Source organism: Epinephelus fuscoguttatus, linkage group LG2 (genome assembly GCF_011397635.1).
Source record: "Epinephelus fuscoguttatus linkage group LG2, E.fuscoguttatus.final_Chr_v1".
Lineage (NCBI taxonomy): Eukaryota > Metazoa > Chordata > Actinopteri > Perciformes > Serranidae > Epinephelus > Epinephelus fuscoguttatus.
Window position 1 is genome coordinate 50,966,015 of NC_064753.1, and position 20,835 is coordinate 50,986,849.

The following is a 20,835-nucleotide window of genomic DNA, read 5'->3' on the forward strand; positions in this document are numbered from 1 at the left end:
GACTTTTTTTCATGGTTTTGGACGACATGCTATACTATGACCTTTTTCATGATTTGTAACGACATGCTATACTATGACCTTTTTTCATGATTTCTGACCACATGCTATACTATGACTTTTTTCATGATTTTGGACCACATGCTATACTATGACTTTTTTCATGATTTTGGACGACATGCTATACTATGATCTTTTTACATGATTTCTGACGACATGCTATACTATGACTTTTTTTCATGATTTCTGACGACATGCTATACTATGACTTTTTTTCATGATTTCTGACCACATGCTATACTATGACTTTTTTCATGATTTCGGACCACATGCTATACTATGACCTTTTTTCATGATTTCTGACGACATGCTATACTATGACCTTTTTTCCATGATTTCGGACGATATGCTATACTATGACTTTTTCATGATTTGTAACGACATGCTATACTATGACCTTTTTTCATGATTTCTGACCACATGCTATACTATGACTTTTTTTCATGGTTTTGGACGACATGCTATACTATGACCTTTTTCATGATTTGTAACGACATGCTATACTATGACCTTTTTTCATGATTTCTGACGACATGCTATACTATGACTTTTTTTCATGATTTCTGACCACATGCTATACTATGACTTTTTTCATGATTTTGGACCACATGCTATACTATGACTTTTTTTCATGATTTCTGAGCACATGCTATACTGTGACTTTTTTCATGATTTTGGACCACATGCTATACTATGACGTTTTTTTATGATTATGGACGACATGCTATACTTTGACTTTTTTTCATGATTTCTGACGACATGCTATACTATGACTTTTTTCATGATTTAGGACGACATGCTATACTATGACATTTATTCATGATTTCTGACGACATGCTATACTGTGACTTTTTTTCATGATTTTGGACGACATGCTATACTGTGACTTTTTTTCATGATTTTGGACGACATGCTATACTATGACTTTTTTTCATGATTCTGGACGACATACTACACTATGACGTATGTCGTTTCAAAATCGTCAATAAAGTCATACTTTAGCATGTCTAAAAAGGTCATTAGAACTCTCATAGAATAGTTTGTTGAAAAATGTTGTGAAAAATGTCATAGCAGAGTAAGTTGAAAACTGATGAAAAAGATTCCAACATGTACAACTTTATTTAAATAAACAGTAAGAACAGTACATTGTAAAAGGGGAGGGGCCTAGTTGTCTGAAAAGCAGAGAAAGTAGAAAAGGAAAGTGACAGTATTTGAACATCGTCTGTGATGGTCTAAATGTGTTTCTTCTTTATATCCCCTCTGGTGTCCTCTGACCTCAGAACAGTTCATTAGTCAACAACCTGAGAGCAGACACACACATTAACAACATGTCTGGTTTTAAAGACTCGACCCAGTGCAGAGACATTAAAGGAGTAGTTTGACATTTACTTTCTGACAGAGGGAGATGTTCACATTGATACCTGTATGTTCAGCCAGCAGCCTGTTAGCTTAGGATGGTGGATTTAATTTCCTCTTACTGTCAGTAAATATCTAACCAGTCCTTTGACATGAATTTGTTCTCAGCTTGTTGTTTCACTCAGAGTTCAGTCAGTGTTGAGTCTCAGTTTGGAGGTCAGATGGCGGTTTTCTGTGGCGTCCTGAGAGCGTCCACACCTGTGCTGATTGTCTTTTAGTGTCAGTTCAGCTGAGATTCACAATCCACACCTCCTCCTCCTCCTCCTCCTCCTCCTCCTCATCTGTGTCTGCTCCTAATGTTCCAGCAGTTGACGGACACTACGTTGAGACGTTGAGTCACTCAGCAGAGCAGAGCAGCGTCCAGCCAGTGTGTTCTTTAGAGAACAAGATTAACGTCTTTAAATAACACTGTTCTTCTCCTCCTCACACCAGACTGACCGAGAAGGGTTAGTGTTGTCTGTCTGTCTGTCTGTCCTGCTGCGTGTCAGCTGATCTGTCCAGAGATGATGTCATCAGTAGAAACTGTCGGCCTGTCTCAGAGCGAGTCGTCGAGCGGCGCCATGAGCAGCTGCAGCTCTTTGAAGGCGCTGCCGTGACGGCCGACCTGCGCCGCCTTGTTCTTCACCATGTTGCTCAGATTCTTCAGCTGCTTGCAGCACGCTCTGCACTTGTTGTGCCTGCGGAGACACAAACAACATCATCATCATCATCATCATCATCATCAGCTCAGTTTCAGGTGAACAGAGAGAGCTATAACGGCTTAATTTTCCCGTCAAAAATTACTGACGGTGAGGTTAAATGGTGAAAATATGCTAGCTATAGCATACTCATAAACTGATATTTTAGGTGTCTGAAATATGTCTTCCTGCTGCCCCGTGCACAGCAGGACACTGTTTAGCTTCTGTGGTGGTATTTCTGCTGCTCCTCCAAACTGGGAACCCTCTGTTGGCTGGTCTGACATTACTGGAGCTATAAACTGGAGACTGTTTTCTCCTGCAGCTCTCAGGATGATGAGGGTCACATGATTTTATTGACTCATCACTGGGTTAAACAGCTGTTCATTCAAACCAGGCTGAATGGAAACTAAATGAAAACGAGCTGCACGTCATGAGGTTTACTTCTTCTCTACAGATTAGTCATTTAAATTTATATCTGCTGGTTTAATTTAATATTCCCACCATGCATGAAAACTCTGCGAACAAATAATGTCTATAACACAAAGTCACGGCTACATTTACAGGTTTAATTGAGGTTTTGCTGCAGTCTGTTAGTCACGTCAGTGTGTTTGTGAACGCGTCCATGTTCAGACTCACCGCTCCTCTCGTGTGATGTCGACTCCGACGGAGGGCGCCGCCTTCAGCGTGTCTGAGATCAGCATCCAGAAATGTTTCATGATCAGCTTCAGAGACGTGCAGCCAGTCTGCAGGTAGCTGATCACACACACACACACACACACACACACACGATTGGTTGGTGACAGAAGCAGTCAAATGTCTTAGACAGAAGAACAGAGTTTGTGATTTATGATTAAAGTAACAGAATGAGAATCAATGTAAAGTCATACAATTAAGTGTTTTAACTAAATAAGAACAGAAGCATCAACAGCACAGAAACATTCAGCTGATTAATCGTCTAACAGAATATGAATATTTTCAATAAACTGTTCTGAGCAGAGCTGCCAAAACATTCTCTGCAGAAGTTTTTGTTGTCATGTGACACAAACTGAACACGTCAGCTTGAGCTTTGGGGGGACGGGTGTTTTCTGACATTTTACAGATGTAACAGTGAGTCCATAAATGCAGTGAAGACTCAGCTGATCAACAGACAAAGACGACAACTGCAACCTTTCAAACAGAGAGAGAAAGGCAGCTTACCTCTCGTATTTACTCTGCAGCAGTTCGTCAATCTGAGGAAGAATGGTCGTGCACAGGTCGAGTTTCCACAGAGACCTGTAACAGTAACAGTAACAGCAGCTCATGTAAGAAAATCATTATTTTAATCATCATTTAAAGATAAAAGATCATTAACATCAGAATCTCCAGTTGAACAGGGGCATGTTTATCACAGTGTTTCAGAGACGTTTTCAAGCAGCTGACAGGCTTCCGTCTGAACTCTGAGGAGCATCTCAGTTCTTGATCACACAGGAAGTGTTTCAGCAGCTGGAGGTGGCTTTTTATAATCGTTTCAATGAGAATGAAACTTTGTGCTCGCTGTTTTTGCGTTTGTTTATGTACCTCATGTTTCTGCGCTCTGGGGGCCTGGCGTTTTTGCCGGAGCACTCTGAACTCCTCGAGTTCACTTTTGTCTAATGAATTTGAGAGGCGGGGCTTCTGTGGTGGTCACGACAACAAGTCTACAGTTGGTAAACAATGGAGGAGAAACTGGTGGTAGTGGTTGCTGGATACTCAGAGCTATACGGCCTGATGATAGACAGCAGGTTGTCAAACTGCCCCTGAGTCATCCTACAATCTGCCTGTAAGCGTCCATGATGGAGGAGAAGCTCCTGGACCAACTGGTGGTACTCCCCATGATCCAGCCTCTTTTTTAGGGTCTCATGTACCCACACAGATCTCTGTTTATCTGCTGACAGCCTCTCACCCTCAACCAGAGCTACAGACAGCACCCTCTGCCTCAACATGGCAGCAGCTACACACTGATCACTGCAGGATACACACAATATAGTAACAGTAGATTGATTACACGGGAAGGTTAGGGTGAGGAGGTGATGGGGTGGTTGCCTGGCAACAACAAAAAGGTGCAGCAAGTGTGGGATTCATTTAAAAAAAAACAACAACAGTGTGGTGCAACTCGTGTTTTGCAACCTGCACAATGCTATCTGTGCGATTGGGGCCTTCATCAGCAGGTGGATCAGCTGTGACATCACACCACCGTGACTCCCGCTGATATTGAGCTGTGACGCTCTTCTACGTGCTCAATTTCATTTCATTTTTTGTTTAAAAATTGTTTTCAAATGTCCTTTTATATTGAATCCCCTTGTTTGTCTGTCTGTTTTCATGTGAAGCACTCAGTGCTCATATGGCCCTCAATGTAAAACACTGTGCTGCAATTCTTCTTTAAAAGGTGCTTCATAAATTAAGTTTATTATTATTATTATTTTTATATATATATTCATCTATTCAAAATGTGTGAGTAATTATCATGTTAAAACTCAAAAGTCTGACATAGATCATTTTTGAAAGTAAATGTTTGAGCCAGTTAAATAATTCATACACATTCAAAATGAATGAAATGTATAAAGTCCATTCACAGTTACACTATGACTGAAATATATCAAATGTGTAATGAAAATATGTAATTTAAAAACAAACAAAAGATATAAATTAAACAGAAACCCTTGTCACTGGGTCCCAACATATCTCTGAACACATACTGCCACCTACTGGTCACCTGTCACAACACACAGAGTGCTGCAGGGTATCTGTGTGTCATGTCTGACAGTAATTCATGTTTGAACTACTTCAGTGAGCTCGTCCAACCATGTTTTTATCACCTCAGAAATAACATCTATTTTACTTTTAGAGATGCACAAACTGCTGTTCATGCTTTTATCTTTTCAAACCTTGATTATTGCAGCAGCCTGGATACTTCATCAGACTGTACAGACTCAGCTTCTCGGCTTTGAACCAAAACCAAGAAGTTTGACCACGTCAGTTTCAGCATCTTTATATCAGCTCCCTGTCTGTGTTATTACTGATTACCTTTAAGGCCCCTCATGGTAGAGCCCTGCGCGGGACTGTTTTCTTCATCCCGCTCCCGCTGAATTTCTGACCATTACCGCCCGCAACCGCAACGTGTGTGTTACACTCCCGCAAAACTCTGAGAATTTATGCCCGCACAATAATAGAGATGCATTGATTTTGTGTCCTCTCCCGTCCCGCAGGAGAAAACACGTCATTTTATAGGCTTTAATAAAGAGATTCATGGGGTTGTTTGTTTTGTTTCCCGGGCCTGCATGTCTGTTGACGCACTGGTCAGGAATAGCGCTCCTATTTCATTGTTTTCATTTAGTTTTTAATGAAATAAAGGCTGTTTCATATTCTATTCTCCTCCTCTGTATTTCATTTATTTTTCTACCTTTATATAATGATTGAGGGAGTGATTGAGGTTAAGGTCTCTTTTCTAAGAGAGACCTGAATAAGAAACATTAATGAGATAAAGATAAAGCCTGTGCTCAATAACACCGGCAACATCACGCCTCTTTATGTAATTAACAAATAGCAACCAGAGTAGGCTGTGAGTGGCTCAAATGACACTAATAAATAACATAAAATAAACAAAGTTAATGAATGAAACGAATGAATTTAACAAAGGAATCACTTGGCCATAATATTGCTGTGGAGGAAGAGAATGTTGCTGACCGACTGCGGTCCCAATCCCGTGCGTCTCTCTTCTAAGATGCACCCACAGACACTAAAGGCCGCTCTGAAGGCGCACTGGATGCTGAAGATGAAACGTGCCAGCTTTGGGAAGTAGAGCGCTCAGTGCGCCTTCAGACCTTCAACATTTGTTAACTCCATCCTGTCGCTAAAGGCTACATCCCGATCCTGCAGTGTTTTTTTTTTAGACGCCCGTTCCCATCCGCAGCAAAGTTCAAACCGCCCGCTCCCACAAGATTTGGGCTGGCTCCCGTGGGACCCGGCGGGACCAAATCCCAATGCAGCCCTCCACCTCATGGCTCCAGATTACATGTCACTTTTTTATCCGCTATGAACCTCTGTGTAGTTTGAGATCCTCAGACAGAGGTCGTCTGTCTGTATTAGAGTCCAGACTGAAGACTACAGGGGGCGGAGCTTTTACAGTCAAGGCCCTAAGGCTCTGGAACGACCTGCCTGAGGATATAAGGCTGCCTGAGTCACTGGTCTCCTTTAAGCTGCCTCTTCAATGCAAAATATCACATCAATGTGCTGCCTCAGCGTTCTGTATAAAATGTACGACTGTGGAGAGACAGAGTGTTGTCACCTCTGAGCCGAAGCGGAGGTAGTAACAGCACCTCAGTGATGTCTGTATAAACGTGACAGTTTTATGTGTACGACCCACAGCAGGACATTTAAAAAGTAGCTGTTAGCAGTTAGCAGCTCACTCAAAGAAGAAGAACAGCAGCTGAAAACAATGAGGTCCAGAAGCTCCTTACCCTTCGAGCAGGGGGCGAGATCAGCCGCCATATAACAGGGACGCTAAATGATTGTTATTGACATGTGATGTCATTGTTATTGTTTATAAAGTGCTGCTGACACGTATGTTATATGTCACGCTAGAGGCCGACGCTGACTTTGGTGACAGTTTGTTTCATTCTCCCTGTGTTGTAAAACTTTATTGTAAAGCACTTTGTAACAGCTCTGAGAGGTGCTTCATGGATAAAGTTTATTCATTTTTATTACTATTAATTTGTCTTAACTAATCAGTATAGTGTGTGTGTGTGTGTGTGTGTGTGTGTGTGTGTTTGACTCACGGCTGAAGGTTGATGATGTTGAGGATGTCCACAACGATTGACAGGTCATTCATGGAGACGGCAGTGTCCAGAGCGCTCTGCGGACAGACAGGAAACAGCAAGTGAACAGAGGCAGGTATCAGAGCTGGTTTCCCATTGGCTGACGGTGGAAACTTCACCTCATGACCTCAGCAGAGTCTCACCTTGATGTCCTCTCGGGCCCACACGGCTCGGACTGTCTCCAGGTTCTTGTGTCGGCTGCTCAGCATCACAGACATGGTGTCGTGACCCTTCTTGATCTGAGACAGAGCCTCCTCGTCACTCAGAGCTCCGCCTCTGTTGTTGGGGGAAGACTGAAGGACAGACGCACAGACAGAATCACTACGTCACACTTACACAAATAAATATCTAAATAATAATCTGAGCACCACAGTTTTTACTTTGTAGTTATGTTCTTTCATTTGTAACTGAAGCACACTGTAAATTTCAAAATCCACATAAAGACAAACAAATGACTTCACACACGTCAGGTGATGCATGAATACATATTCAATAAACAAATAAAAATGTGTGCATTTAACAACTTCACATTTCCTTTTAGGAAAATCATTTCCTTTTTTTTTTTTTTTTTTTTTACTGTTAATTGTATTTTTATTTTGTATCAATTCGTTTTTGCGCAGATTTTTTGTACCACTGTTAGCAGCTCCCATTTTATTAAACTAAATATTATTTAGTATTTTGTTAAAACTATTATGAATTAAGTCTTTTTTTAATTAGATATTTTGTAACAGACTCAGCATCTCTCTCTCTGTTTTATCTAATTAAAAATTAGAAAATGTTAATTAAAAGTCTTTTTCAATTTAATTTTTATAATCACTATTTCTGTCTCCTGTTTGTCTGGAAACAGATGTTGAAACTTGAAACAACGAACAGCTGATTCATGTATGAAAATATAATAAACAAAAACACAACTCACGGGCAGGAAGTCAGCCACGTTGAGTCCGATAGGCTCGTTCCTGGTGCTGAGGATAATTTTCGGTTGTGGTTTAGACTTCGCTGTGGTAACGGAAGGCTGAGGATGAGGAGGAGGAGGCGGGCCGGAGGTGGGGGGGTTTGAGGGCACCGGGCTGACAGCTGAGGGGGCGGGGCGCTTTGCACAGGAAACCACTGTAGGCTCCACCCTCTGGACAGGTGTGGAGGAGGCCAAAGGAGCCTTCAACACACACACACACACACACACACAATGAACGTCTGTTTGGTCACATGACTGAAGATGCAGATTCGTTCTACTGTCAAATCACTTCTGCTGCTGCATTCACTGACCTGGTGCTTGTTGGGAAAAGACGTTATCATGTCCTTCATCTGACGGCCGATCGCTAATATAGTTTCTATGAAGAAGAAGAAGAAGAAGCAGACAGTCTTCACTGTGTCCTCCATCATTCACATTAAAACACTGTGAGACATCATGTGTCTGATTCTGTCTGAGGGCAGAACCTCTTATGGGACATGTTTTCATATTTTAACAACATTGAAAAAAGTTCCTCGTTACACACAGAAGTGATTGATAAATATTTACTGTAGCTGCTTTGAAGTGTGTCAGTGAATGTGGCTGGACAAAGAGAAGAAATATGAATATTCAGCAGCTGCAGGTGAACTGGAGTGAATGTGACTTCCTGTCTTCACCTGATGTGTCACAGTGAACTGGTTTCAGGTGTAAAAACCGTCTGTGATGAAGCTGTGATGACTCACCATCCTCTGGAGGAGCAGGAAAAGGCTCCGAGATCTTCGGAGGAGTTCGAGCTGGAAGAGACGAGAACTGAAGTCACAAATAAAAATAACTAAACGTTTAAAACTGGAACGTCACGTGTTTAGTTTCTATCGTTAGTTAGTTTCTATATTGTGGGGCGCTGACAGGTGTGACGCTGTGAAGGCGTGATGCTGACAGGTGTGACGCTGACAGGTGTGATGCTGACAGGTGTGACGCTGTGAAGGTGTGACGCTGACAGGTGTGATGCTGACAGGTGTGACGCTGACAGGTGTGACGCTGACAGGTGTGACGCTGTGAAGGTGTGACGCTGACAGGTGTGACGCTGACAGGTGTGACGCTGTGAAGGTGTGGCGCTGACAGGTGTGATGCTGACAGGTGTGACGCTGACAGGTGTGACGCTGACAGGTGTGATGCTGACAGGTGTGACGCTGACAGGTGTGATGCTGACAGGTGTGACGCTGACAGGTGTGACGCTGACAGGTGTGACGCTGTGAAGGTGTGACGCTGACAGGTGTGACGCTGTGAAGGTGTGACGCTGTGAAGGTGTGGCGCTGACAGGTGTGATGCTGACAGGTGTGACGCTGTGAAGGTGTGACGCTGACAGGTGTGATGCTGACAGGTGTGACGCTGTGAAGGTGTGACGCTGACAGGTGTGACGCTGACAGGTGTGACGCTGACAGGTGTGACGCTGTGAAGGTGTGACGCTGTGAAGGTGTGACGCTGACAGGTGTGACGCTGACAGGTGTGACGCTGACAGGTGTGACGCTGACAGGTGTGACGCTGACAGGTGTGATGCTGACAGGTGTGACGCTGTGAAGGTGTGACGCTGACAGGTGTGATGCTGACAGGTGTGACGCTGTGAAGGTGTGATGCTGTGAAGGTGTGGCGCTGACAGGTGTGATGCTGTGAAGGTGTGGCGCTGACAGGTGTGATGCTGTGAAGGTGTGACGCTGACAGGTGTGATGCTGACAGGTGTGACGCTGTGAAGGTGTGACGCTGACAGGTGTGACGCTGACAGGTGTGACGCTGACAGGTGTGATGCTGTGAAGGTGTGATGTGGACAGGTGTGATGCTGACAGGTGTGACGCTGACGGGTGTGATGCTGACAGGTGTGATGCTGTGAAGGTGTGATGTGGACAGGTGTGATGCTGACAGGTGTGACGCTGACGGGTGTGATGCTGACAGGTGTGATGCTGTGAAGGTGTGAAGCTGACAGGTGTGACGCTGACAGGTGTGATGCTGACAGGTGTGACGCTGACAGGTGTGATGCTGACAGGTGTGATGCTGACAGGTGTGACACAGACAGGTGTGATGCTGACAGGTGTGACGCAGACAGGTGTGATGCTGACAGGTGTGACGCAGACAGTCGACCTACAGATGACGTTCTTGGGTTGGAAAATCTCCTTAAAGTCTTCTGCGTTGTGGATTTCAGCTGACGACATTTTCTCGTCCGCCTCGTCCTCACTGGGGCTCCGCCTTTCGCCTTCGGGGCTCCGCCTATCAGCATCTGAACTCTGCTTCACCCTGATGACATCACAACATGTGACTGAGTGACATCACAACACAGTTTCTGTTTGGTATTTTACTTAGATGAAGTTATTTTCTAAATGAATCAAGATGCTGCACGCAGCTCTACGATGAAATGAGATTCCACCGGGTTTAATCGTCACATTTGCTGTAAAGACGTAGTGATTGGACAAAATTGTAAGGCCGCACAGAATGCGCAGGGATTGGCTGAGTTTTTGTTAATTGTTGCGATCACAACATCGTAACATGCTGGAGGGACTTGTTAACGTGCTGCTGTTGGCGCTGTCGTACCTATGTGCACTGCAGGTGGTCGTGGGTCTGTCGTAGTTGCGGCGGAGCGCAGCTCCTTTGGGATCTTTGGGTTCAGTGAGCGGCTGGTTGTCCTGGATGATCCCCTGAATCACAGAACCGCCGTTCTTCTTCACCCGCTTCAGATCGACCACGTAGGCAGACACAGTGGAGAGCTGGTGAGACACGCCGATCTGGCGCAAAGAAAAGGAGCAGTGAGATTTGAATTTTCAGGATGTGATGTAAAGTCCAGTGTTTGAATAATGACCCACAGCTACGCACCAGCTGATGGTTGCAGACCGCCAGGTCAGAGACTTTCCCCCAGCCCACCGGCACCACGTCGAAGCAGCGGTTGGGCTCCCAGCCAAAGACCCTCAGAGAGTCTGTGGCCCCGCTGTACAGACAGCTGCCGTCTGAGCTGAAGAACACACACCTAAACCCACAGAGGTCAGAGGTCAGAGTCCTGCAACATACGGTGCTGCTAAGATCTGTGATGAGTAAACTCACCTGACCGGAGACGTGTCTCCCTCCAACGAGCCGATCATGGTGAACTTCTCCAGATCCCACAGCTTGACGGTCCTGCAAACACAGACACACTGTCAACGTCCAGCAGGCGTCATAAACTAAGATCAACTCAGATAATACAGCCTGAAACACTGAGCGATGAATCCTCTCCTGTGGACAGAGCACAGCTTTATTATAAAACAGCTTTAACAGGAAGATAAATGTACATCCTGTATTAGCTCCACCTCCTGACCTAACACAGACATCAGAGAGACATCAGAGCACGAGAAGAAGAAAGTATTAATAAATACAATAAAGAAACAAGAAGCCTGCTGAGAAAATCAGAGTTTAATTTACAGGATGAGCTGAAATGATGACTCAACAAATTATTTTTAATAATCTATTAATCATTTCGACACTGTCAACTTGGCCTGTCATCAGAACTCCTTTTGTTGGATGATATATTGTCCCGTCATAAACAACAGTATTGTCATTTTGAGACCACATTATGCCTCTGATATGATGATAATATCAGGGCTGCCCTCATCGCTCAGAGACCCATCAGTCGACTCAGACTTCAAGACTTAGAGTTGAGCAGTCATACAGATATTTTTTTCGTCAATGTGCTGTGCAGTGCATATCTGGGAAGTTTTGGTCCCCACATTTTGCTGCAAAACGAGCATTCTTAAAGACAGCGGTAGACAGGCACAAGCACAGAGGAGAAACTCTGAGGCAACGACAGTTTCTGGCTTTTATTTGATATCTAGTGTCAGCAAAAAAATATTGTTGCACATTTCCAATTAATCGTTAGTGTCCTTGTTTCCTATATTACATGAATGCCGCTGTCACACTGAATGTACTGCTGAGCCGCGATCAAACAAACTAAAACTTAAAACTTCATATGAAAAAAATAAAAATAAAACAGCCAAATCTGATTAGACTGACATAATGCAGTTCTACCCTTCCAAAGTGCAACTAACTTTTAATTTTTAAGAATATTCAGACACTGGAATAAAAAAAGAAAAATACACATTTTTAAGAAACATTGCCTTGTTCTCCAACACCACAGTTACTTCGATAATCAGGCGGAGTGGAGGATGAAGTTGTTGGAAAATAAAACTACAAATGATGGATTTTTTGCTGGTTACCAGAGGTTGGTGAGCTGACGACTATCAGGACTGCGTCTCTTCAAACTCCCAAAGTGCAGCTGCAGGTCAACGATGAGCTGCACTGTAACAGCTCTGAGGTGTTGTTTTACTTTTCTTTGTACTCACACAAGTAGGCGGAGAGGAGAGGAAAAGAACAAGAACTGCTGCGCCCAAGTCTTAAAATATTCTGAAAAAGCCTTCTGTTTATTCTAGCGTCATGTTGGCTACAATTTTGGTGACATTCTTATGTAAACAAACACACGTCCATACGTGGTATAATAACGTCATTATCGTGTCAGGCCTCGTCACGCTGACTCATAATAAACAATAAAGTGCTTTGTCTCGCTGACGATGAGGAGAAGACAGAGCAAACAGTGGACGACAGCAGAGACATGTTAAACATCCTGCCTGAGCAGTTTGATCTCAGTGAGCCCTGTGGTGTGTGACACAGAGCTCAGGTGGTGGTGACGTACCTGTCGGAGCTGCCTGATGCCAGCAGGTACTCGTTGGGGTGAAACTGGACGATGTTGACGGCTGCAGTGTGAGATTTAAACTCTGTGATGGTCTTCCCCTGAATCAGGTCCCACAGCTGACAGAGACAAGAGCAGACGGCACACGGCTGAGACAGTATCAGACACACAGGAAGAAATAGTGACTCTGCTGGGGACTACTTTCAGCAGCGGATTAATCCACATGTGGTGCTCTAGTGAGTGTGTCAGCAGGATGGTGTGTGTGTTCAGTAATGGAGGATGAAGATCTATTTATCATGCGTTTGAAATCTTTGGTTTGAATCAGAGAAATGATAAAGTGACACTTGGTGACAGGGTTCAGTTGTTGTACAGTTCAGACAGCCGGCTCTCACAGCAGCAGCTCATCTGTACCTTGACGGTGCAGTCGTCGCTGGCTGAAGCCAACCACTTCCCGTCTGGACTGAAGGCCAGACTCCTCACCGCCTGAGTGTGACCCTGCAACACAACACAACACACACACACACACACACACACACACACACACACACACACAACTGTTATTCTCAAACACACCACAGAGTGAACGTTAACATTTGATATGAAAAACTAGAGTTTGTTCTCTGTTTACCTTCTGGACGCTGCGACTTTCTACAGAAGCACGTTACATTCACTGAACAACAAAAATAAAAAAACACCTTATCTCATAATGACGACATAAGATCTCATGATTATAAGGTCCTGATCTAGACAGGGGTCAGGTCACCATGTGCTTTTGTTGTTGTTGGGTTGCGGTATCCCGGAACGTAAACAGCAGATGCCAAAGGATACCGAGCGTCTAATACAGCAACATGTGACGACTTCGGGAATGTGGACGGGCTGGATATTCATTTTCCATTACTTTTATCTTCAACAGAAATGAAATGGATCGTATTGCACTTTCATATGTTCCCTAACTACACACTGGACAGACACTCAGTTCGTTGTGCTCTTAACTGCATCGTCATTCTTGATTATTTTTCTGATTATTTCCAGTTGAGTGAAACTGTGAAATATCTGCCTCCATGAGCAACACACCCAACACTGGGAGAGATCAAGAGCTTGATACAGAGCTAATGCAGACAATAGCCGCAAAAACGTTAAATATCCAGCCCGTTCTCTTTTCATAGTTGCTATGCAGTCGCCTTTCACGTCTATACGTTACACACTAGGTATCCTTTGGCATCTGCTGTTATGTTCCAGGACGTCAACAAAAGCAGATGGCAACTTCATCCCTGTCTAGATCAGGATCTCTTCATTACCAGATTTTATGTTGTAATTATGACATAATGTGTCTCTTCTCTTTTCTCAGTGAATGCAATGTGCCTCCTTAACCTTTATCTTAAATATTATTAAAATCTTCAAAGTTTTTGAATTTGCTTTACAGACAAGTGTTTTTTGTTGTCTGCACACACAGGTCTTACCTTGTAGCTAAACACATAACCTTTCCTCCGAACGTCCCACAGCTGACAGAGTCCAGATTCACATGTTGAAATAAGAAGGAACATTTCATTAATGCAGATAATTAACACAAACACTCATAGATTTTTCTAGACACACACATTTGTACTTTTAGGCCCCGTTCAGATGTAGCGTCTAAAAGTGTGTGGAAAACGCCAGCTGTGCCATCCTTTTATCCAAGGCGCTTCGGAAGTTGCGCTACTGTCGCGCCTGCCGTTACTAGGCAACCAAAACCGCCTGTCACTCACAGGAGGAGTAAAAAAAAGTTACAAAGTTTGCTCTCACCAGTTATCCACCAGGCGTTGTTCCTTCTGCTGGAGTCAAAGTAGTAGGAAGACAGGTCATATAACTCTGGGTATCCCTGGACAAGAATGATCAGTCGCTCCTCCGCTGCTTGCTGCCTTTCACACCACCGGATGTTGTGAAGTCCGTTGGACGGAAAGGAAGAAGCACATCCGTGGAGCTGATTGGTTAATTCTTATCACATGACATGCAGCGCGCTTGCTGCATTCGAAAAAGTTGAGATTTTTCCATCTCTGTGCACCGCGGACGCGCACGAAGAAACAGGCGTGTCGTACCGAATGCGTGCTGCTATGGTGTCGCTTTGGATTGTGAGCGCTCTTGACGCGCATCTACCTTGAATATAATGGATTTGTGTGCGGAGAAGACGCTACATCTGAACGGCCCCTTACACGTGTAGGAGCCCTCACTAACGTTTAACATTCTGTGGCCCCCAACCCAACCCCGACTCTGAACCCTGAAACCAACATTCAAACAGACCTTTGAAGCAGTGAGCGTTACTCGTCAAGAAAACAAACTTTTAAGGTGAATCAACTGCTCGTTTATTGGCGACGGTCATCTGCACCACGCACTTCAGGTGCCACAGTAAAAGGTACACTTCCTGTTCCCTCAACAATAAGAGTCCCCCACTTCCTCTTAACTTAACACTGGCCGTTATACAGAGCTAACCACACAAATGCAACTGATATGTAAACACAGACATATTAACAATGAGGACTAAAATGTCCTCACAATGCAGAAATGTCCTCACTATATAAAATGTCCTCACAATGCAGAAATGTCCTCCTCACTCTATAAAATGTCCTCACTATGCAGAAATGTCCTCACTATATAAAATGTCCTCATAATGCAGAAATGTCCTCCTCACTATATAAAATGTCCTCACAATGACTGTCTAAAACTCAGGATTGGTCCTCACAACGTAGCTTCACAAACACACAGACACACCCACCTTGATGTTTGTGTCCATGGAACTCGAGGCGAGGAAGTTTCCAAACGGATGGAAGCCCAGACTAGTGATGTTGGCTTTGTGTCCCATCAAAGTCCTTAAAACTGGAGGAGACAGGAAGCAGCAGAGTCACACAGCTGGACTGATGGAACAAAGACCCTGAATTCACTCAGCATCTCGGGGGCAGATAGCCGTCTGATATTTTAAAAAAGTCAAATGTAAATGCAGCCAAGAGGCTTTAGAGATGGACTGAAACCTCCAAAGTTCTAGTCAGATGTTAGAGCTGCACGATTACGATTAAAATGATAATCACGATCAGAAAAAAAAAAACCTTTCACGATGATTTTAACCAAATTTAAAAAACAGATTTTTGGACAAATCTGCCTTTTCTGATTGAGGCACCACAGGTTAGTATAAAGGTCATAATCATGAGTCAGGTTCAGCCCTAAGAATATCAAATAAATAGTGTGGCCCCATCAGATGTTGGAAAAGATGTAACTGTATCCCTCTCTCTGTCATGTGTTTGTAAAGTGCTGTCGAGCTGAAGAGAAACACCTTTCCACAACACACACACACACACACACACACACACTAAGAGAACAAAGTGGGTCTCACTCTTGGCAGCCTCCAGGTCCCAGACTCGTATTGATCCGGACTGTGAGCCGGTGACGACCTGCTCCTCTGATGAGGTGAACTGGACACACTCCACTGCATTCTTGTGACCAGTCAAACTCTGAGGTATAACACGCACGCGCGCACACACACACACACACACACACACACACACACACAAACAGTCAGCAGCTGCAGCTGTAAACATCTTAAAACTCCTTCAACATGTGAAACTAGAATGTAAATATGTTCTTATTAAAATGTTTCTTTATAACACGACGGCAGTGAAACAGTCCAGAGCTCCATCTTGTCTGACGATGGCCTTTACTGCAGTGTTCATATCAAAGGTCTGTAGGTGATGAGACAGTGAGGAGGTCTCACCATGATGCAGTTGGCCTTGCTGACAGTCCAGATGTTGACCCTGCAGTCCTCTCCTCCTGTGGCCAGCAGGCGGCCGCTTTTTTTCCCCAGAGCCAAACAGGAAACAGTGCTGGAGTGAGCCTCGAACTCCTCTGTACAACAACATGAGGGACAGATGTAGTTGTGCTCTGTGGGTGAGGATGCTGCAGCTGCTGCACTGACTGAGAATGATCCCTTATCTACTTTATTTCAGCAACTACAAGAGGCAGTGACATCATCATTCACACACTTCTTTGAGTACTGTGAGCGAACCTGCAGATCCAAAAGTTAATCAGAGCCAAATCATCCCTGAACGACACCAGAAAATCTTCATTGACAACTTTAGTTTTGACAATATTTTGAAAATATATGTTTCTCTTCCAAGCTTTCTTCCATGATTGTGATTGTCTGCTGCAGACTGTACCAAACATCCTGATGTACTGCCCTCACTGGTCATGGAAACAAAAACACAGGCTTCACCATGATGTTCTTAATTATTCCTCTTCACATTGTTTGATTCACCAAACCAGTGAACCAAAGTGTGAACTGTCACCTGAGGCCACCACAGAGGAATCTCACTGCTTCTTCATCTCTAAATTTATTTTACCATGAAATTGTCTTGGAAACAGCAACATTCTCAAAAAGTAAAGCAGAAACTTCTTCCGGCAGCCTACAGCCTGTGGTGGCTGTAAAAAGTCTGACAACAGCAGCGGGTGACTTGGATAACATCCTCCATCATGGGATGTGTGTAATATTTCATATCACAAAACTTAACACACTGTGTTTATGTCTAAACCATTAAATTTAAACCGCTGACGAAGTGCTTCATCTCATCTGAGATGGGTTAGGGTTAGGGCAGTAGCTCAGTCCATAGGGACTTGGGTTGGGAACCGGAGGGTCGCCTGTTCGAGTCCCAGTCCGGACCAAAAATATGGAGCGTGGACTGGTGGCTGGAGAGGTGCCAGTACATCTCTTGGGCAGTGCCGAGGTGCCCTTGAGCAAGGCACCGAACCCCCTAACCGCTCGGGGCGCCTGAGGGGCAGCCCCCCTCACTCTGACATCTCTCCACTTTGTGCATGTATAGGTCCTGTTTGTGCTTTCTTTCGGACCTGTGTGTAATTGACAAGCAAGAGTGAAAACATTGAATTTCTCCTCAGGGGGATTAATAAAGGAAATAAACTTAAACTTAAACTGAAAACTAGACTCCCCTCGCCTGTGGTTGTATGACTCCGCCCACCAGCCCACCCCGTCGAGATCCTGGGAGTCAAAATCATCCGAGTGGCCATGATACAAATTTGAGAGATAAAAGTGTAGAAAATCAGAAAATGTTTTTCTGCCACAAAAAAAAATCAGGTTTATTTTTTCAGACATTCCTCTAATCGTTTAAACGTTGTGTTTTACCAGATAATTTGACACGTTCAGGCCTCGATGAAGTTTTCAAAAGGAAAAAAAAAAAAACTCAGTTAAACTGGTCACAACCCATCAACATCTGCAACCTGAACTGGTCACCAAGTTTGATGTAAGGGTTCATTGCTGACAGATACTGATCTAAAACAAACAGAGATGTTAAAGGAAAAAGTTCCTCTGTGTAATAAGAATATTTCTGACAGTTAACACAGTCAAGTTATTCTGTCTCAGGTTTTATTTTCAGATCACTCAACACTATTTGGAGAATTCAAACTTTTAAACTGGAGCTAAAATGATGAGGTGGTGAATCCAGTTTCCTCTCCACCAGCTGAGGGTGAACGTGTCATCAGAGCTCTGAATTAAAAGTTTAACACAGAGCTTAAACTCACGCAGTCTCCATGAGATCTTGGTGGTGCTGGCTGCAGCCATACTGGTCACACTGGGAGACTGGCTGCTGTGTTTGAACTGGCGCACCACTGCTGAGAGTTATTCCTTAAGTTCAGTCGGCATCAGCGGGTTCAGACATCAGCTCCTCATTTACTGTCTGCACTGAGCTGCAGGGACAGAGGTCCACCTGCAGGGACACAAAGCACATGAGACAACAGTCAGGTCATTTTTATTTATACATCATCAAGCTGTGAACCCTCCTGCAGGCTGTGAGCCCTCCTGTGGGCTGTGAACCCTCCTGCAGGCTGTGAGCCCTCCTGCGGGCTGTGAACCCTCCTGCAGGCTGTGAGCCCTCCTGCGGGCTGTGAGCCCTCCTGCGGGCTGTGAACCCTCCTGCGGGCTGTGAACCCTCCTGCGGGCTGTGAGCCCTCCTGCGGGCTGTGAACCCTCCTGCGGGCTGTGAGCCCTTCTGCGGGCTGTGAGCCCTCCTGCGGGCTGTGAACCCTCCTGCGGGCTGTGAGCCCTCCTGCAGGCAGTTTCAGACTCAGTGTGGTGCCTTTAAGAAGATAAAGAACATGTTGGACCGACTACAGCTGAGCTCTGCCTGTTATAAAGCTTGTTAATGTTGCAAACATTTCTGTAGACTCTGCTAAATGTTTATTAACAGTATATATGGATATGTACAGTATACTTCAATCATTATATATTTGCTGATTGTAAATGTCACACATTTTGGTCAACATTAGTTATTCTGAAATGTGCCCAATCAATAAATACACTACAAAAACTAAATATATAAGTTATTCCTATGGAGCTGAATGAACTGATTAACTGAACCCTGGATGGTTGACGTGTCTTCATCTCAGGTAGAAACAGAGCAGCAGAGTGTTAACATCTCACCTGAGGAGGAGTCTCACCTGGAAAACTTTATATCATATTTTATTGCTTTAATTTTATAGCTGTTATCAAAACACAGTATTCACATCACAAAGGTCACACACTCACACTCTGATAGATGTGACACAGAAAGAAGCTCCGGTTCAGGTCACAGAGTACAGAGTGGTGAAATACATTTACTTGAATACTGTACTTATATGCAGTTTTGAGGTAATTTTACTTTACTAGTGTATTTCAGTTTTATGCTACTTTCTCCTCCACTACACCTCAGAAGTAAGTATTGCACTTTCAGCTTTAGTTACTTTACAGATTCCAACTATTAATACAAAATATAATCAATAATAAACGATGGTGTATTCTTACAGATGAAACTACCCAGCAGTATATGAAGTCATTAAAATGAGCTCTGTCTTAAACTGATGAGCACATTAATGCTTCAAAAATTATAAAACAATAATATCATTCAGGAGATAGATTTGTCTCAGTATTAACTGTGTGAACAGATCAATAATCCACATATTAATGTGTAGTCTGTAAATATAAAACACCTTACACAAATACAACAACATTCAAAACTCAAAACTTTTACTTTTGTACTTCATTAAAGTACATTTTTGAACGCAGGACTTTTACTTAGATTATTTCTACACTGTAGTTTTAGTGACGTTACTTCTTCTATCACTGCTAATTAGCTCAGTTAGTCACTAGAAAGCTAAATTGATGCTAAGCTCATTAAGAAAACTCCATTAAACTAATTTATTAAGCATCACTTCAAACAACAGATCAGCTCACGTTCACTCATCTTACTGACTTATAGTAATCGATTACCTGTAGCGCTCGTTAGTTTGACTTACCGTCCCGATAGGTGAGTAAACTGTCGTTAACCAAGGCTAGCTAACGTTAGCTCAGTTAGCAGTGAAGTAACAGAGCTCGTCAGCAGCGTTAGCTAATTAATGCTAAGCTAGTTATTATGACCGGAGAGACGTGTGGCTGAGTTTACCTCCGTGTGTCCGCCGCCGGTAACGAGCGGAGAGCAGGTTGAAGTTTAACGTTAATCCGTCTCAGCCGCTGATTGCTGACAACTTGTTGACAGTCTGGTTGCTCCTCCGCTGCAGCTTAGCAACTGGGCGACACACAGTTCACTTCCGCTGACGTCAAACTTTTTAAAACAACTTTATTAACAACATCATCTTTGTTTTAATAATGTGTTTTATTTTATTGCTTAATGTCACATATATAGTGAGTGATTATTTATCACTACCGCTAATAATCAGCCAATACAATAAAAACTGAACAACCTGCGTTTTTTTTTTTCAGCGTTTTAAAACCACTAATTAGCCTTAATTAAAAATTACTCAAATGTTATCTCCATGGTCCAGGAAGGTTTTAACAACATTAGAGGACTGGAAACCACAGAAGTTTCAATCTTGTGATGTCTTTTTTTTCTCCCCCACAATGTTTTATTTGCAAATATGAGGTTTAACAAACACATGGCAGAAAATCATTGAACACTGAACAGACCAGGGGTGCTAGAGTTCATTGCCAGACCTTTCAAAACTCAAATTAAATGCACAGTCTTTAACAGGTTGAGAGTCTTTGCAGCTTTGTTGTTGTTAACACAAAGCTGCAAAGAGTTCTGCTGGAGTTCAACAATGAAACAACGAAAGCAGGGTTTAGAGCCAGAGCATTTTGATTTGTGTATATGAAACTTCCCAAGTATGATCTTGTGATGTCATAGGGTTCAAAATCTGGAGCTGCTC

General features: G+C 43.5%; 1 protein-coding gene and 1 long non-coding RNA gene across 6 annotated transcripts; one reads left to right on the top strand and one right to left on the bottom strand.

Moving 5' to 3' along the window:
- Nucleotides 1-1,156: 1,156 nt before the first annotated feature.
- Nucleotides 1,157-20,217, bottom strand: katnb1 (katanin p80 (WD repeat containing) subunit B 1). The gene is made up of 20 exons (XM_049563750.1): nucleotides 20,076-20,217; nucleotides 18,181-18,365; nucleotides 16,367-16,497; nucleotides 15,989-16,106; nucleotides 15,377-15,477; nucleotides 14,088-14,129; nucleotides 13,039-13,122; nucleotides 12,631-12,746; nucleotides 11,013-11,084; nucleotides 10,788-10,938; nucleotides 10,509-10,699; nucleotides 10,066-10,214; nucleotides 8,672-8,722; nucleotides 8,246-8,310; nucleotides 7,899-8,135; nucleotides 7,126-7,275; nucleotides 6,944-7,020; nucleotides 3,348-3,422; nucleotides 2,787-2,903; nucleotides 1,157-2,150 (listed from the first exon to the last, which is right to left on the bottom strand). Exons 2-20 carry the CDS (start codon nucleotides 18,218-18,220, stop codon nucleotides 2,009-2,011), a joined length of 2,109 nt encoding a protein of 702 aa, XP_049419707.1. The 5' UTR covers nucleotides 18,221-18,365; nucleotides 20,076-20,217; the 3' UTR covers nucleotides 1,157-2,008.
- LOC125881241 (uncharacterized) lies at nucleotides 8,739-10,138 on the top strand. Of its 5 annotated transcripts, none has more exons than XR_007448224.1 (4): nucleotides 8,739-8,913; nucleotides 9,341-9,432; nucleotides 9,493-9,966; nucleotides 9,997-10,094. It is a non-coding gene; the product is annotated as an uncharacterized LOC125881241 (long non-coding RNA). The 5 variants fall into 5 exon arrangements; XR_007448221.1 differs by having other exon boundaries at nucleotides 8,739-8,867; nucleotides 9,249-9,355; XR_007448223.1 differs by lacking the exon at nucleotides 9,341-9,432 and having other exon boundaries at nucleotides 8,739-9,019; nucleotides 9,493-9,996; nucleotides 10,042-10,138.
- Nucleotides 20,218-20,835: the final 618 nt, after the last annotated feature.

What these genes read in the sequence shown, in the direction of transcription:
- katnb1 (XM_049563750.1), bottom strand. Translation starts at nt 18,220, where the DNA reads ATGGCTGCAGCCAGCACCACCAAGATCTCATGGAGACTGC. An exon ending in CAAGATCTCATGGAGACTGC is followed by an intron (nt 16,498 to 18,180) that starts GTGAGTTTAAGC and finishes GTTGTTGTACAG; the next exon opens with AGGAGTTCGAGGCTCACTCC. An exon ending in ACGTGGCTGACTTCCTGCCC is followed by an intron (nt 7,276 to 7,898) that starts GTGAGTTGTGTT and finishes TCTGTCCTTCAG; the next exon opens with TCTTCCCCCAACAACAGAGG.